The sequence below is a fragment of the Malaclemys terrapin genome, chromosome 2 (assembly GCF_027887155.1).
Source record: "Malaclemys terrapin pileata isolate rMalTer1 chromosome 2, rMalTer1.hap1, whole genome shotgun sequence".
Lineage (NCBI taxonomy): Eukaryota > Metazoa > Chordata > Testudines > Emydidae > Malaclemys > Malaclemys terrapin.
The window spans coordinates 140,484,307-140,501,042 of NC_071506.1; the positions used below are offsets into that span (position 1 = coordinate 140,484,307).

A 16,736-nucleotide genomic window follows, 5' to 3' on the forward strand; every position below is an offset into this window, starting at 1 on the left:
GTTGAGCCATACACCAAGCTCCAACTGATGGTAATGGGAGCTGGGTGTCTAAGTCTCCTAGTCAGCTATGAAATCCTTAACCAAGTGCTTTAGGAGTCTCAAACCACTGGCTTAAGGCTTTCACTATGTTCCCCCCCAGAGTAGGGTCCCACACCACCCCTCATGACTCAGCCGCACGAACCCCTGCCCCTCCCCCCCACTTACTGAGGTGAGGATGGCCCTGGAGAGCACACCCCGTTCGCCATCCGGCGCGTGCTCCGCTCCAGGAGGCAGGAAAACCCCTCCCAACCGGCTCAGCAGGGCCCTGCAGGCAAAAAACAGGCACGGACACTGCAGAGAGCCCAGCGCCCCCGCCCTCCCAAACCACCCAATCCTGCCTGGGCCTCCCCGGGAGACAGGACGGCCACCTCTCCCTCCCAGCCCCTTCGCCCATGGTTCCCTGACCCCATTCCCGGTGGGAGAAGGGTTCCAAGGGAGAGGACAGAAGAATGAAAGTAATGGGCAGATGAGGAGAGGAGAGAAGCAGATGGAGTCACACAGCTCAGGGAGCCGGCCATGCAGAAGACAGATGCCTGTAACCCCAGCTCTAACCCTTACCTGAGGCTTGGGGTAAAGGCCTGGTATTCCCAGGTCACTCGGGGCACTCCCAGGCCCTGAGAGAACAGGAGGAAGGGGAGCAGCAGCCCATCCAGCCAGGACTTGTGAGTCGAGAGGAAAACCAGCGGGACGTCAGGCTGCAAGGAGAAAATGACGGGGGGGGTGTGCGGGGTGCCGCCAAGGCTGCGTGCCTGCACAGGCGAGCCCGGGCCTTCCACGCTCACCATGGAGCATCCATGTGTCACCCCCATGTACACCCCCTGGCCACCAGGCAGGCCCGGCCACACTGGCAGTGCACCGACAGGACTGGCGTTTCCGGGAGAATTTCCCTGGGTTCTCTTAGCCCCTGGACAGCTGTGGCCGCTCCAGGGCTGGGTTCACGGTGTATCATGGCAGAACCTGTCCGTCTGCCCCATGAGGCTTGTGCAGAAGCGCTCTTAGCCCACCAATGCCCCCAGCTGCAGCGGGACACGCTGTGCTACCAGAAACGGGCCAGGGACCCAGCAGCGGTGGGAAAGCGTGTGCGCGGATGGGAGGGGGATTAGGACTGAAACCCACATCAGAGCCCTCGTCCACACTACAGACGTACCCATAGGCCACGCCATGCCGGCTGAGCAATGCGCACAAAGGGGGACCCACTGCAGGCAATATACTGCACACCCCTCCAGGATCCTGGGCACTACTCCCCACACAGCCCCCTGGCAAGTCACCAGACACCCAGGGCCCGATCCAAAGCCCACAGGGATTTTTCCATCCACTTCAATGAGCGTTTGAGCAGACCCTTACACAGAAAACTGGGCCGTGGCGACTGGAGACGAGTCCCACGCTCTAGACGACAGCTGGAAAGACCCCTGGTGGAGGGGCACAACGGAGCCTGAAGCCCCAAGGAACCAGATGTGTGGCCCTGTAAGCTAACCGCATATCCTGCCTGCTGAGGGGCTCTCAAAGCACTCTGCAAATAGCAGAGGGGCTCTGTCCACTTGGACACCAAGCCCCCGTCTGCAACCGCCACCCCCGCTATTGCAGAGGTCCCCAAACTGTGGGGCACACCCCCGTAGGGGGACGTGGAGGAACATCCAGGGGATGCGGGGGTACCCGGGCTAGCTCCCACAAGCGGCAAGGAGGGAGTGCCACCCAGCCCCTCCCTGCCCCCAGCTCTGATCTGGTCCGGCCCCCAGCCAAGTCCCCGGCTCCCAGCCCTGCACCTGGCCCTGTCCTCAGTCTCAGCATGGCTCCGCTCCTGGCCCCGCGCCAGCCCCTGGCTGCGGCTCCATTCCCAGCCCCAGGCCGAGGCCGGGAGCAGAGCCATACAGCACCTCCGCCTAAGCCTGGCAGGGGGCACTCAGGGGCCAGGGCACTCAACTGCTGCCAGCCTGAGATCTAGGGAAACGTGTTTCAAAAAGGCCGAGTGACTCAGGGACTTAAGCCCAGGGCCAGTGCTACCATTTAGGCAAACTAGGCGGTTGCCTAGGGCACCAAGGTTTGGGGGTGCCAAAAAGCGCTGCTGGCGGCGCGCTGATACGTGCGGCTCAGACTCCCTCTCCCAGCGCAGCGGCCGCTCCACTTCTCCCACCTCCCAGGCTTGTGGCGCCAATCAGTTGTTTGGCGCCGCAAGCCTGGGAGGGGAGAAGAATTAGAGCGGGGGCGGCGTGCTTGGGGAGGAGGCGGAGCAGAGGTAATCTGGGGTGGGGAGCTGCTACACGGCTCCCCAGGGGGGAGCTGCCGTGGGAGGGGCACCTCAGGGCAGGGGGGGGCTGCCGCAGGGCTGGGGTGGGGGGTGGGGATGCAAGGTGGAAGTTTCGCCTAGTGCGCAAAAGTTCCTTGCACCGGGCCTGCTTAAGCCCCATTGACTCTCTGGGATTTAGGCTCCTAAGGCAGTTAGGCCCTGCTGAAAATCTGACCAAGTGATTTGCCTCCAGGCTGCACAAGGATTCAGGCAGCACCGAGAACGGGACCCAGTTCTGCGCCCTGTGTTGAGCTCAATACATGGTGACCACAAGCATCAGCACGAAGGTGCCAGGTAACCAAGTATCGCCGGGAGCCTGGCCTAAGGAGGAAGGAGAAGGATGGTCTGGTGGCTAGGGTTCCAATCCCTGTTCTGCCACAGACTCCAGTGTGACCCTGGGCAAATCTCTTAGCCGTTCAGTGCCTCAGTTTCCCACCTGTACAATGGTGCTATCAGCCCTGCCCTGTCCCCCATGCATGAGGATAAAGGCTTTACGGGAACTCAGACACTAGGGTGGCGGGGCCCACCCAAGTGCCTTAGGCAGATAACACAAGGAACAGGGCTCTTGGCAGCCCACCCACTGCTCCTTACCATCTGGGCTGCCCTGCGCACCATCTCCAGCTGCCCTTTGTGGAGCAGCAGGTTGAGGAACACGCGGTTGAGGAGTCTGAGCAGAGCCCAGCTGCAGAGCCTGGGGGAAGAGAGAAAGAAAGGCCCACTGATATCCCATCCGCGTACCAAGGCTCCCGCTCAATCGTCTGGCAGCCGCGATCCTTGCAAGGATCCGTATAACTCTCAGGTCTCCGCTGGACACCTTCGTACCTCCCTCCACCTTTCTCCAAGTGGGGCAATCCCTCACCAACATCATTTCCCATCACGGAGTGTCCATCCCCAGTCTCTGCGCCCTACGCTAGGAGGGGTGGAATTACATCTTTATACACTCCACTTTCTAAACTTTACTGGCGTCTTCTAATCATCAGCCCCCGACGTTTGCCCCAAGGAGCTACGGTACGATGCCGCGCATCACACAGGAGGGCACCACCGTCAGTCACCACTGGTTGTAGGGATTTCAATTCCCCGTCTCTCCACTGCATTCCCCACCGAGCCGCTCACGCTCACCACCTCTAGGGCCAGGAATTCACTTGCTCCTCCCTGCCGCTTGCCCATAGGGGGACTGGGCTGAGAACCTCCCGACTTCCATTTTGCAGAAGTCTGCAAGTTTAAACAAGCCCCCTCCAGGCTTGACCCAGAACATAAGCTGTGGTTCACAGGAGGGTTGCTGGGAAATTCATCCTAGTTCAACCCCACCCCACCCAGCACTCTGGAGCCCAAACAGACCCCCACTGAAATCAACGCAATACAGTTGCATCCACTCATTTTCCACACAACCCCATCGCACCAGGCGCTGCACAGACTCACGAGAGAGAAGCATGGCATTGCCAGCTCTTATGCTTTTACCGCAAGTATTGCAATAACTGGCATATTAGGAACCTAGGAGCGGAAGGGACCTTCGAGGTCATCGGGAGCAGTCCCGTGGTATTGCAGGCCACCCAGGAGGTCATCCCATTTATCAACGTATCAAGGTCCATTTTAGAACTAGTTCGGCTTGTTTTCCCCCCTGCCCCACTACTCCTGTTGGTGGTTAGGAAACCTTCCTCTCATTTCCAGCCTACATTTCCTCATGGCCAGTTTATCCCCATTCGCTCTTGGGCCAAACATGGTCCTTAAGCTCCGATAGCTCTTCTGCCTCCCTGGAGTTTTTTAAAGCTCCAGCTGCCGGAGTCATGGGAATGCGTGAGAATCTCAGCTTCTTTGATTGAGCGAAAGTTTCCAGCCCTTGTAGTAGAGGTAGAAAAGCATAAAAATAGGACCCCAGCACAGCCTAGTGGCTCAGAAGCCAAAAGGAGAGCCCCCTCCCCTCAATATTTTTTTAATGTTGTGGTTTTTCTGGGGTTTGCAGCGCTGACACTGTATGACACTCTCCATTTTCCAGATGGCGAATGAAAGCAAGGAGAGGTTAAATGACTTCCCCAGCAACTCAGTGACAGAGAAGAGACTCAAACGCGGACTTGCTGCGTCTCAGGTCCAGTCTACATGAGGAAATGAAGTCGGCTTAACTACATCACTCAGGGTTGTGAAAAATCTACCCGAAGAGCAAGATTTAATTCAAATGCAGTGTGGTCTAATGGTTAGAGCACTAAACTAGGTCTCATGCCACCTGGGCCCAATTCCTCGCTCTGCCCCTAGTCTGTTGGGTGAGCTCGGGCAAGTCAGATCCCCGCTGTGCCTCAGTTTCCCCATCTGTACAACAGGGCTAATGGCACAGACCCACCTTTGTGAAGTGCTTTGAGATCCGCGGATGAAAAGCGCTACATGAGCTAGGCATTATCATCACATTTCAATGTTCAACCCACGTCTTTAAGCTCCCACAAAGTAAATGAATAAACAGGAGCTCTGTTTGCAACAAAAAAATTAACGCCCCTGCGTGATTAGGCAAAAAAATACAATAAAAATAAAATAAGCCCAGCGTGCAAACCCAGAACCCATCTCCCCCATCCCCACCCCCGAGCTCCTGCGTGATGTTTACCAGAAGTCTCTAAATGCTTTTATCCCCTGGGCAATTTCCCCACTTTAAATACTCAGACTGTTCGGAAAGGTTCTTTTATTACAGCTCAATCAGAGAAGCAATTAGGCCTCAATGGGAACTTTATCTGCCAATTTCTCAACAATCAAAAAAAAAAAAAAAGTTCACCTTTTCTTTTAGGTGAAGTCTTTGACGTTCCCTTCCAGTGAGAAACGTTAGCACTGGTTAAAAGGGGATGGGGTTACCGCTGGCTCCAGACCAGGAGAACGCACAGAGGTGCTGGACGGGCTTCCCCACGAAGCTCGCCCAATGCCCCTCCATCCCGACCCGCCTGCAATTCTGCTAATGCCTCTCAGTTCCGACCCACAGCTCACCCTGCTCCAGCTCCAAGCTGCTTCACACGCAGCTCTGCCGGTACCCCTCAATCCTGACCTGCAGTCCCCGGATCCCCCAGCCCGGAGCTCCCCTCCCTCACCAGATCTACCGGTACCCCTCAGTCCTGACCTGCATCTCCTGGTCCCCCAGTCCCTAGCTCCCCCCATCCCTGCCCTAGCTCTGCTGGTACCCCTCAATCCCAACCTCCAAACCCCTGGTCCCCCAGCCCCTAGCTCTCCCCCACTCCCCGCCCCAGCTCTGCCAGCACCCCTCAATCCCAACCGGCAATCCCCTGGTCCCCCAGCCCCTAGCTCCCCCACCTTTCCCCAGCTCTGCCAGTACCCCTCAGTCCTGACCTGTATCCCCTGGTCCCCCAGCCCGGTTCCACTGCCCCACCACCTTTGCCGGTGCCCCTGAATCCTGACCTGCAGCTAAGGTGGCCATGGACACATTCCCAGAATACCAGACGTGCCAGTACGGCCGGGCATGGCGTGACTCCAACCCCGCTGGCATGACCCTATATGTACCATGCACTTGAGGTCACGCTGGAGGGGGAAGATTAGCACCCTCTTAAAAATGGCACCCCCTGTTGGTTACCTGTCAAAACCGCATCCGGTCTCCTCCCAGTCCTGCATAGGGGACGAACCTCTCAAGCAGGGGACTGTCCAATTTAATACAGCACCAGCAGTCTCCCCCACTAGCTCCCTATGATCCCAGCCCTGGGCTCCCTTCCCCATTAGCTCCCATCGGTACCCCTCAATCCCAACCTGCAGCCCTCTGGTACCCCAGCCCTGGGCTCCCCTCCCCCACTTGCTCCATCGGTACTGCTCAATCGCAACCCGCAGCCCCCTGCTACTCCAGTCCTGGACCTCTCCTGGGACCATCAAGCACAGCTGTGTTGTTTCTTGACCAGAACATATCTCTGAACCACCACCCGATCCCAAACCCTCTTCACCAGGGATTCCACTTTGCCAGCCCAGAGCCCCAACTGCAGCCAACCACCAGCAAAGTTTGAAACACAGGAAAAACATCCCCGACTCGGCAAAAAACTTAAAATACAAACACACACACAGGCTCCTAGCAGGGACCTGACTTGCCATCACCACCACCGTGTCACTGCAAGGCACCTCAGAGAGCAAGCCACAGGGCAGGCGGGCACAGAATGCACTCACACACTCTTTGCTTTCTGCCGGGCAGGTTAATTTCATGCGGAGGAACAGGGCCAGAGCCATCGCTCTAATCACCGTTCTGCTGCTTTGCAGGCCTAGATCTCAGAGCGCTTTGCCGAGGAAGGGTTGCGTCACTCTCTCCGTCCTGAATACAGGGAAACTGAGGCACGAGAATTTTGCTTGCCCAAGGTTACACACAGCAAGTACATGGCAGAGCTGGGACAAGAACCTGGTCTCTATTACCAGCCCCCTCGGAAAATTCTGCTGCTGCTCCATAAACACAGCAGAATGGGTGCCAGAGCCCCCTGTAGCCCTTGCCCGGCCCTCTCTGCAGAGAGGGGGACGTACCTCAGTATGAAAAGGGAGAGAGGAGACTGAATCTGGCCCAGGATGCTCAGCACTTCGCTCCTCCGTTGTGCCGGGGATTTGCTGAGAACGGAGCCAGCCCCTCTCGCCTGGGGGACCTCCAGAGACATGACATCCTGCACCCTGGGGAGAAAGGGAGAGCAGGTGAAAAACAAGAATGCCAAGCAAAGCCGCAGGATTTAATACGCTATTCAGAGCGCCTAATGCATCCCAGCAACTAGAGCCAAAGGACAGCCAGCCGCTGACACCCTATTAACGGTTATCGGGGCGGCAAGGAGAGACCCCAGCCGAGATCGTGTACACGTTACGCTGCACACCGGAGAGACACTGCGATCACATGCAGCCTGAGCAAGGCTGGGGTGGGAAGCCCAGGAAAACTCAGCGATCAGGAAAGCCGCAGCGTCTCTGGTGGGCAGAGCAAAGGGCACAGACGAGATCTGGGTTCTAGTCCAGGCGGGGACAGATTGAGGGGGGCACTGTATTGTTGTCAGATGAGAAATCAATGAATAAGCTCTCCAAGAGCAGGGCGGCTAACTCCAATGTCCTGGCCAAATTCCAGCTGCAGTCAGTTATATTCTGCCTCCCCAAACATTCCCTGAGGTTTCTGCTCACACCGGGCTCTCCCCCACCCCTGCACCGGCCTGTCTGCCTTTCCCCAGACAACAGACTGCAGTTCGCTGCTGGCCAAAGGGCAGGTAAAGCCCGGGGTGTCGTCCCATAGGCTCTGCATCAGGCCCAAAGGGGACATATTGCAGACCAGACAGAGACACAGAGCACAGGATTTGGGATCAGCCTGGCTGAATCAACGCTTTCAGAACAATTGTCACTACGCTGGTGCTGGCTTGTTTCCTTCCTGACCCATCTGCGAAAGGAGCATCCATCCGGAAAGGCCTGATCCAAAACCCCTGGCAGTCAGTAGGGACCCCGCTGAATCCAGCAGGCTTGGGCCCAACGCTGTCTTAAGCGGCCAGATTGGAGCAAGGAGTTAACCACACCCTGCCTGCAACTGACAGGTGCCCAGGAGTTCTGCTGCTACTAAACACTCTATCATTTTCCTTCTTGACAGCTGTTTCCATCCGGAGCTCCCCGTCCCCATCCGGCACCCTGCGAGGGGAAGGGATACACCTACTGGCTGGGGAGGTAGCACCATCCCTGTGAAAAATCGCTCAAACCACAATGATCACACCACGGTCCCATCAGACTGACCACTAATGTCTGTTTCCTTGTATTCCCCCAACCGTCTGTCTCCACCTGTTGTCTCTTGTCTTATACTTAGATTGTCAGCAATTTGGGGCAGGGACCATCTTTCTGTTCTGTGTCTGTACAGCTCCTAGCACAATGCAGTCCGGATCTCAGTGAGTCCCACTAGGTGCTGTTGTGATATCATCACTGATAGATTCTATTCTAGAGGACACTGAATAAACTCAATTTATCACGTGCCTCTGTGGTCTACAGGACTGCTGCCCTGTCTGTGAGCTCGGGGCTGAAAAGCGAATCATCAGAACAACGCCTTTCCCAGTGCACCGCTCCCACCAGTTCAACTTCTGCACCGTTGCTTTAGTCATCTAACCTCTCAGCTTGACATCAAAGACAAACTCACAGCTCGTAATTTATCAGAGTAAGTGTGGGGGGGAAATGCCAGAGAAGTGCTAAATAAATGCAGATGAGAGTAGGACATCAGTATAGACAGAGGGCCCTTTGTGAAAATATTCCTGAGATATCGCAATCTTTTTTTGCCCCTGCTACAGGGCCTATCATCAGAGGCTCACAAAACACATTACAAACAGTGGGCCAGAAATTCAGCAGGCGTAAAACAGCATAGATCCACTAATGTTACGCCAGGAGAGACTCTGGCCCATTAATTCTCTCTTGTACATGTGGGAAGAGAGGCACAGGGCAAGGGCTTGTCTACACAGGAAAATGTACCAGCATTCCTTTGATAAAGGACTCTTCAACCTAACAGACAGAGATAATAAGAACCAGGGGTCGGGAGGTGAACATACACAAGTTCAGACTAGAAAGGAGGCGTACGTTTTGAACAGCGAGGGTTATTAACGACTGGAACAACTTATCAAGTGTTTGTGGTGGAAAAACGTCGCTGACATTTTTCAACTGAATACCTATTTTTTCTAAAAGATACGCTCACATGAAAGACGAATTAATTCAGAAAAGTCCTCTGGCCTGTATTAAACAGGAGCAGGGCCGGCTCCAGGCACCAGTGCAGGAAGCAGGTGCTTGGGGCGGCCAATGAAAAGGGGTGACACGTCCGGGTCTTCAGCGGCGGGTCCCTCAGTCCTTCTCGGAGGGAAGGACCTGCCGCCGAATTGCCGCTGAAGAATGAAGCAGCGACGGTAGAGCAGCCGCCGAAGTGCCGCCGATCGCGGCTTTATTTTTTTCCTCTTCGCCGCTTGGGGCGGCAAAAAAGCTGGAGCCGGCCCTGAACAGGAGATCAAACGAGATGATCACAACGGTCCCTTCTGGCTTTATAAGCTATGTTGGTATCGTTACACCAGTATAACACCCTGTGATTGGACACGCCCGTTCAGAATAGATTTATTTCAGGTTAGCGGAGGGCTCAAAACTGAAAAATCGTATATGTGCCCAAAGTGATATAAGCTGAACGGAAACAAGGCCCTGGTATTTTGAATAAGGGTGTCCACATGGGAGTCATCCCAGCATAGCTATTGGGTACAGAGACTAGCCCAAGACTGCGGGCTGGGTGTAGAACAGCAGAGTGAGCCATGCTGGACAGTGGACAATGCCTCTCTTGTTCCGTGTTCATAGCCCCACTACTGCACTCAGGCGCTTACACTGTGCTCGTCACAGCAGTATCTGATCCCTTCGAGCTATGACTCCCCATTTCTGAGATGGGGAAACTGAAGCAAAGGGAAGTGACTTGCCCAGTTCAAGGACAGAGGCCAGGACTAGACTCTAGGTCGCCTGGCTTGGGTGCCTTCTCTACATGGAGGATTTTCCTCCAACTTGCACTCTCTCTCCAGCAACTGGGAAAATTTAACTCAATCCAAAATTGAAAAAAAAAAATGCTTAAAGATAAACATTATATTAGCCATCAAAATGATAAAAAAATAAAAAACACACATTCTGCCAGGCCTAAATATGGCAAGAGCACTAGGGCAGGGCAGCCATCAACATCTGAACCACTGTGTTGAGCAGAGATGCTCTGAGCAGGATACAAGTAGCAGGGGCCCCTGTCTATACCAGCATGTCTGCTAGAGGTCAAGAAAGGACTGGAGTTCCCACAAAAGGCCAGTTCAGGTACCTCACACTTATTCTCTTCTAGAGGCCTGGCTCCCTGGTTGGACTACATTTCCCATGATGCACCAGTGTCCCTGCTTGGGGACTGGAGGCAGGACATCCTGGCAGTCACACTGCCATGGTGCATCATGGGAGTTGAAGTCCAGCCGGAGCGCCTGTCCCATGGAGGCAGATAGGAGTATGAGGTAACCAAACCACAACTCCTATGAGGCACCACAGCGACATTTCAGATGCAAAATATTTCAAATTTTCAAGTATCCAGATTTTTGATGCAAAAATAAAACTTTTCCAAGGAAAGCAGACACTTTTCACAAAAATATTCAGTTAATCAAAAAACCAATTTTCCATCCAAAAAAATGTTGATCAAAATTTTTTAAACCAGCCCCACCTAACAGTTAGCACAGCCCTGGCGTCCTGCTGGAGAGGGCATAAGTTGCTGGATAGGGAATAGAACCCAGGAGTCCTTACTCAGATGCCCTCCCTGGCCTGAGGTTTATAGCCCCAGGTCATTGGAGCCTGCACTCAGTTCTACTTTATTCTGAAGGTGACAAGGGCTGCAGTCAGAACAACACAGATCCGGAGGCAGGATCCAAACAACATAGGGCTGGAATAGCATAGGGAACAGCTGAGAAAGGAGGGGAGATAAGAGCAAAACTCCAGTGCCAGCCCATAGGGTAAATAACCTCAGGTTGCTCTCACATGAGGAACGATACCTTTTGCTGCGGAAGATTCTCTCCTGAAGATCTCGCGGAGTCTCAGAATCAACTTTCCACTCGAGGATCGCAAGGAAGTAACAAAGTCTTCTTACCAGCCAGCCCCTGTACCTAGAGACAGACACACTCCGCTAGGTAATTACGCAACCCATGGACATGTGATACGTTACATGCATTCCATAATCCAGGTATATCCTTCCAGGGTACACTAATACTTGTAAGCACTTGTATATAGCACTTTTCATATGTAGATCTCAAAGGAGGTCAGAATCATTATCCCCATGGGGAAACTGAGGCACCGAAAGGGGACGTGACTTGCCCAAGATCACACAGCAGGCCGGTGGCAGAGCTGGGAACAAAGCAAGGTTTCCTGCATCCAAGGTCACTTCTCTACCCACTAGGAAACACTGCTTCCCCATTGGGAGCCTTTCCTTAATGGTGTAGGATCAGTCCCTGGACATGTCCCCTTGTTCAAGTGTTTCATTTTTTTAACAAGCCCATTCCTCCTTTGCGATGTCCTCCCTTCCGGGAATGATTGACGTAGGTCAGCGCGTGTCGGAACGAGTCTAATCTCAGTATTTAATCCTTAATGCACTGGTACTTGCCAGACCTCCAGCCAAATGATAGCTGAGATAACTTTTACTGCAGCATGGTCAAGTGGATCGCGCGCTGAACTGGGAACCAGAAGACCTGGGTTCTAGTCTCTGCTCTGCCACTAGCCTGCTGAATCAGCTCAGCTCTCGAGCCAAGTTTTTCAAAACCAACTTGTGACTGCAGATTCCTCATTTCTGGGCCTGACTTTCACAAAGGGCCAAACACCCATCCTCTCAAAACTAGGCCCCTTTCACAAGCCTCAAGGTGGGGGCCCCAAAAATTGAGCTGGCCCCAAGTTTGCTGGTCATTTATGGACACCGTGGCCGCTGCGCCTCAATTTCCCAATCTGTAAAATGGGGCTAATGGTACTTGGTAAAGCGCTTTGAGATCTAAGGAGGAAAAGAGCTAGAGAAAAACCAAGTGCCTGTACGTATAGAAGTGACGCTCCCATGCTAAAAACATCTAAAAACCGTATTGATTTAGGGATCTCTCCTCAACCATGAAACCACAGGTCTTGGAGCTTCCTTCTAGGAAAGGAGAACATCCAGGATGTCCCTGCATTGGCGGGGAGAGAAAAGGCATTTCCCCGCTCTCACTTTGGATCTCATGAAGGGCAAACGTTCCTGATATAAACTTTGCACTTCACTGTACCAAGACCCACGCCAGTGTCCTGTTAACATCACCCGAGACTGATGCAAGATTCTTGATAGGTTTCGGAGTAACAGCCGTGTTAGTCTGTATCCGCAAAAAGAAGAACAGGAGTACTTGTGGCACCTTAGAGACTAACAAATTTATTAGAGCATAAGCTTTCGTGGACTACAGCCCACTTCTTCGGATGCATATAGAATGGAACATATAATGAGGAGATATATATACACACATACAGAGAGCATAAACAGGTGGGAGTTGTCTTACCAACTCTGAGAGGCCAATTAATTAAGAGAAAAAAAACTTTTGAAGTGATAATCAAGATAGCCCAGTACAGACAGTTTGATAATAAGTGTGAGAATACTTACAAGGGGAGATAGAGTCAACGTTTGTAATGGCTCAGCCATTCCCAGTCCTTATTCAAACCGGAGTTGATTGTGTCTAGTTTGTGTCTACATGGCAGAGGGGCATTGCTGGCACATGATGGCATATATCACATTGGTAGATGTGCAGGTGAACGAGCATATATCACCAGTGTGATATATGCCATCATGTGCCAGCAATGCCCCTCTGCCATGTACATTGGCCAAACCGGACAGTCTCTACGCAAAAGAATTAATGGACACAAATCTGACATCAGGAATCAAAATACTCAAAAACCAGTGGGAGAACACTTTAACCTGTCTGGTCATTCAGTGACAGACCTGCGGGTGGCTATATTACAACAGAAAAACTTCAAAAACAGACTCCAAAGAGAGACTGCAGAGCTAGAATTGATATGCAAACTAGACACAATCAACTCCGGTTTGAATAAGGACTGGGAATGGCTGAGCCATTACAAACATTGACTCTATCTCCCCTTGTAAGTACTCTCACACTTCTTATCAAACTGTCTGTACTCGGCTAGCTTGATTATCACTTCAAAAGTTTTTTTTCTCTTAATTAATTGGCCTCTCAGAGTTGGTAAGACAACTCCCACCTGTTTATGCTCTCTGTATGTGTGTATATAGATCTCCTCCATATATGTTCCATTCTATATGCATCCGAAGAAGTGGGCTGTAGTCCACGAAAGCTTATGCTCTAATAAATTTGTTAGTCTCTAAGGTGCCACAAGATTCTTGATGGCATCAGGTCTCCAATCAGGCGTCCAGTCCTCAATCAGTACCAGCGAATGCTAAGAGACGAAAGGACTTCTTTAATACCCAACATTTTGCAAGCCATCAGGGCAAGAAATGACGACTGAACCCCACTAGAAATACTGGAATCCCAGTGACAGAGGTTCCATTTCTCACCTGCCCATGGCTCTGACAAGATATCAGACACTAAACATCATACACGTCTGGTTACTATCTTGCATTCCCGTCGCCCACCTGGTTTTAGCATCCGTAACTCGTGAAATGCTACAAGGCGAGATTAATTATTTAAACTCTTTTGAAAGCTGAAGCTGTGAGGTTTCAAGCAGCAGGAAGCACGGTGACCCCATTTGCAAGAGCGCTGAACGGACATGGATCCCACAGAAATTGACAGGAGCTGCCGCATGCTCCAAAATCAGCATTTGGAGAGTTAAACATCAGGGGACAAACCCTCCACCAGTGTAACTCGGGGGAGCTCCAGCAATCTCTATTGAAGCCAATGACTGACATCAGCCGAAGATCTGGACATGCGTTCGCAGTGGCGTAGCCAGCTTCTAAGAGGAGGGGGAGCAAACATAAAAAAGGCGCCCCCAGGGCTCCTCCCCCGGCCGCCCCACCCCTCCCCCGGCATGGCTCCTCTGGCCCTGCCATGCCCCCTCCGTGCCCGCCCCCGCTCCTCCGGCAGCCATGCTGCGCCCCCCACCCCCGCTCCTCCGGTCACGCCCACCTGGAGCCATTCAGGCTATGAATCATTTTCACTGTATCCCAGCTTAATCAGGGCAGTGGAGTGATTAAATGCCCACCCTTTAGATTTGAAGCTAAGCAGGGCCCCTTTTACACTGAGGCCAGAAGAAAAATCATCTCTGTTCAAATCTAGGAACTATCCTGGATCAGCTCAGGGGGCCAGCTGGTCCAGTGTCTAGTCTATGAGAGGGGCCAGAACAGAAACCAAAGGCTTCCAAGGAAAGGGCAACCCGCCCCCTCCCCAAAAGCTGACAGTGATGAGCCTGCAAAGACTTTCTTTCCCAATGCAAAATTGTTCCGGACAGCTGCAGCCTGGCTCTGCCTAGTGACACTGAGAAGGTTCAGCACAGCGATTTCTCCCCGTCCTGGAAGTTGCCTCATGTGAGCCGAGCCAGTGGCCCTGACCCACCCCTGGCTGGGGCTGCCCTTTGTTCCGTGGCCCCAGAGCCAGCAGCGCCGCCTGGGGGGCTTCGCAGCAAGCCGGGACTGTTCTCAGTGGATCGTTTCGAAGCGTCGGTCTGTCCGGGAGGGTCAGAGCTGGAGCTGCCTCTCGTGCGCTACACCTGCCTGCGCCCCTCACTGATCGCCCCCTGCACCACGATGACCAGAAGAGGGGGAGGAGAGCCCGGGATGCCTTCGCCCCTGCTCCCGCAGCAACCGAGCGCTGCCCAGGGGCTTGGACGCGCCGAGGTGGGCAGGGAGCTGCAGCCTGCGGGCCCGTCCAGGCAGCTGTTCTTTACCGCGCTAGGACTCACTCTGCGCTGGGCGTGTTTCGGCGGCTCGCCCTCCGGCCAGCAGGCCGAGCCCTGCCCAGGAAACCCTCCCACCTGTTGCGCCCCGCCCCCACTCTGCCCTGCCGGTGCATCCCCAGCGTGTGTGCGGGGGGGAAGAGACTCCCCTACTGAGCAACTTCCCTCCTCCCGCCCGGGTTCCCCTGGCAGCAGCAGCATGGCGTGGTGGGAGTTCAACTTGCTGCTCTACCTGGCGCTCTTCTTCCTCCTGCGCCTCCTCCTGGGCCTCCTGCTCATCAAGCAGCTGAAGAACTCCGTGGCCAGTGCCTGGGCTCTGCAGCCGGGCCGCCCGTCCCTGCGGCTCATGCCACAAGCAAGCCCTGTGATTCCGGCCCGCGGCAGGGTCTGGGCGCGGTCTAGAGACGGGTGTGGGGGGGTCCCCGCTGCAGGATGCCCCCCATGGCTGCCAGCCGCGCTGCGGGCCGCCAGCCTGCACCCCCTGCCTTTCCAAACTGCTTCCCCTGCACCCCTCTAGCTATGCTACTGTGCGTACGTCCAGATCCCTGCACTCTCAAGTGCGTGCACATGAGAGTGCAGGGGAAAGGAACCAGAATCACCTCGTTTTTAACGTCCTCCGTCACACAAACTGCCAGGGCTAGAAACAGCTTGGGCAGCCCTACCCAAAATGCTTTGTAAGCATTTCACAAATCATAGAATATCAGGGTTGGAAGGGACCTCAGGAGGTATCTAGTCCAACCCCCTGCTCAAAGCAGGACCAACCCCAACTAAATCATCCCAGCCAGGGCTTTGTCAAGCCTGACCTTAAAAACCTCTAAGGAAGGAGATTCCACCACCTCCCTAGGTAACCCATTCCGGTGCTTCACCACCGCCAGTCCCAGGGAAGGGAACAGAATGAAAACTCTGATCTCTGAATACAACCTTCCACACCAGAGTGGGAATCTACACGTTTTGGTAACAACTAACTACTCTCGGTTGAATCTCTAGTCCCCTTTTGCTGCGGCTGTTACATGAAATTGGGGTGGGTGGGCGGATGGGAATGAATCAAATACTCTCCTCTCCGCTGTTAATAACACTTAGTCTTGATGGGCCTGCAGCTTTCAAAAGGCTTTACAAATAATCCTTAAAGCGATTTGTTATTAGACTAATTAGCAAGTGAGGCTAACTTATGAATCCTCCCATCACTCCAGTGAGGTAGAGAAATGAATATTATTCTTGCTTTTGTTCGGCGGGAGAAGCGACCAGCCCTGGATCCTCCGGCGAGTCCGTGCAGGGCTGGGGATAGAACCCAGGAGTCCTGGCTGCCAGGACTGGGCTCAGGCCACATCTCCAGCGTGGAGATAACGTGAGAAGAGTGGTGCCCAGAAAATCACCCCATTCCAACCCTCTCCTACCCTGCACCCCTTCCCCAGACCCCTCTAACACTCACCTGGTGTCTTCCTCGGTCACCTGGAGAACATTGTGAAAGCCCAGGGAGGGAAGGTGCTTGTGGAAGGAGGATTGCTGAAAGCAGTCAGAGGCACGGCCGTTAGTAGAAACACACCCTGAATAGCAGGGCCCCCCCTTCTCCCCTGGGAATTCACTCCTCTGCCAAGGATAACCCAGGAACCCTCCATCCCTGCCAGTGTTGGGAGGGCGAGTTCCTTCTCTCTTTGCCCTGCAGCTGCCGGCAGCGCCAGGTGCTGCCCAGAGGCCAGAATCTGCTTTGGTGCTGGTGAAAGGTGGCAGCTGGGAAGACCCAGAGACTGGAGGCTTCTGTGTAGCGATGGCACAAGATGGCCCTGCCCAGGAGGGACCAACTCTAGGGGTAAGCCCTTATGAAAGCCCTTGTGAAAGCAGAAGCCACCAACCACCACCAGGCTGATCCCTCCCTCTTCCGATCTCCCCTCCTTACCCAGCTCTTCGGGGTGCAGGTCTGACAGCAGCGCCCCACAAACGGGCGGTACTTGCCCAGAAAAGGGGTGATGATCTCCAGCTTCACCCCAAAGCCCGAAGGCCAGGTCTTCATCTGAGGAAGAGAGGAAACAAAGCCTGTTTCTCCCAAACTCCCGCCCACCCAAAA

General features: G+C 54.0%; 1 protein-coding gene and 1 pseudogene across 6 annotated transcripts in view; one reads left to right on the forward strand and one right to left on the reverse strand.

The window, feature by feature from the left end:
- The window catches only part of GPAT2 (glycerol-3-phosphate acyltransferase 2, mitochondrial), a 123,665-nt gene that overhangs the window by 15,720 nt on the left and 91,209 nt on the right, over positions 1–16,736 (reverse strand). For 3 of the 6 annotated variants that reach the window (XM_054017919.1, XM_054017920.1, XM_054017918.1), the window contains 7 exons: positions 16,569–16,682; positions 16,104–16,177; positions 10,807–10,917; positions 6,800–6,940; positions 2,915–3,014; positions 598–734; positions 205–304 (listed from right to left, as the gene is read on the reverse strand). In XM_054017919.1, the coding sequence (XP_053873894.1) occupies positions 205–304; positions 598–734; positions 2,915–3,014; positions 6,800–6,940; positions 10,807–10,917; positions 16,104–16,177; positions 16,569–16,682 (777 nt within the window). Of the gene's footprint in view, positions 1–204; positions 305–597; positions 735–2,914; positions 3,015–6,799; positions 6,941–10,806; positions 10,918–13,340; positions 13,385–14,334; positions 14,605–14,680; positions 14,696–16,103; positions 16,178–16,568; positions 16,683–16,736 lie in introns of those variants that run through there. The other 3 variants (XM_054017923.1, XM_054017922.1, XM_054017921.1) reach the window with 3 other exon arrangements.
- On the forward strand, positions 14,874–15,042 carry LOC128831490 (small integral membrane protein 43-like; annotated as a pseudogene).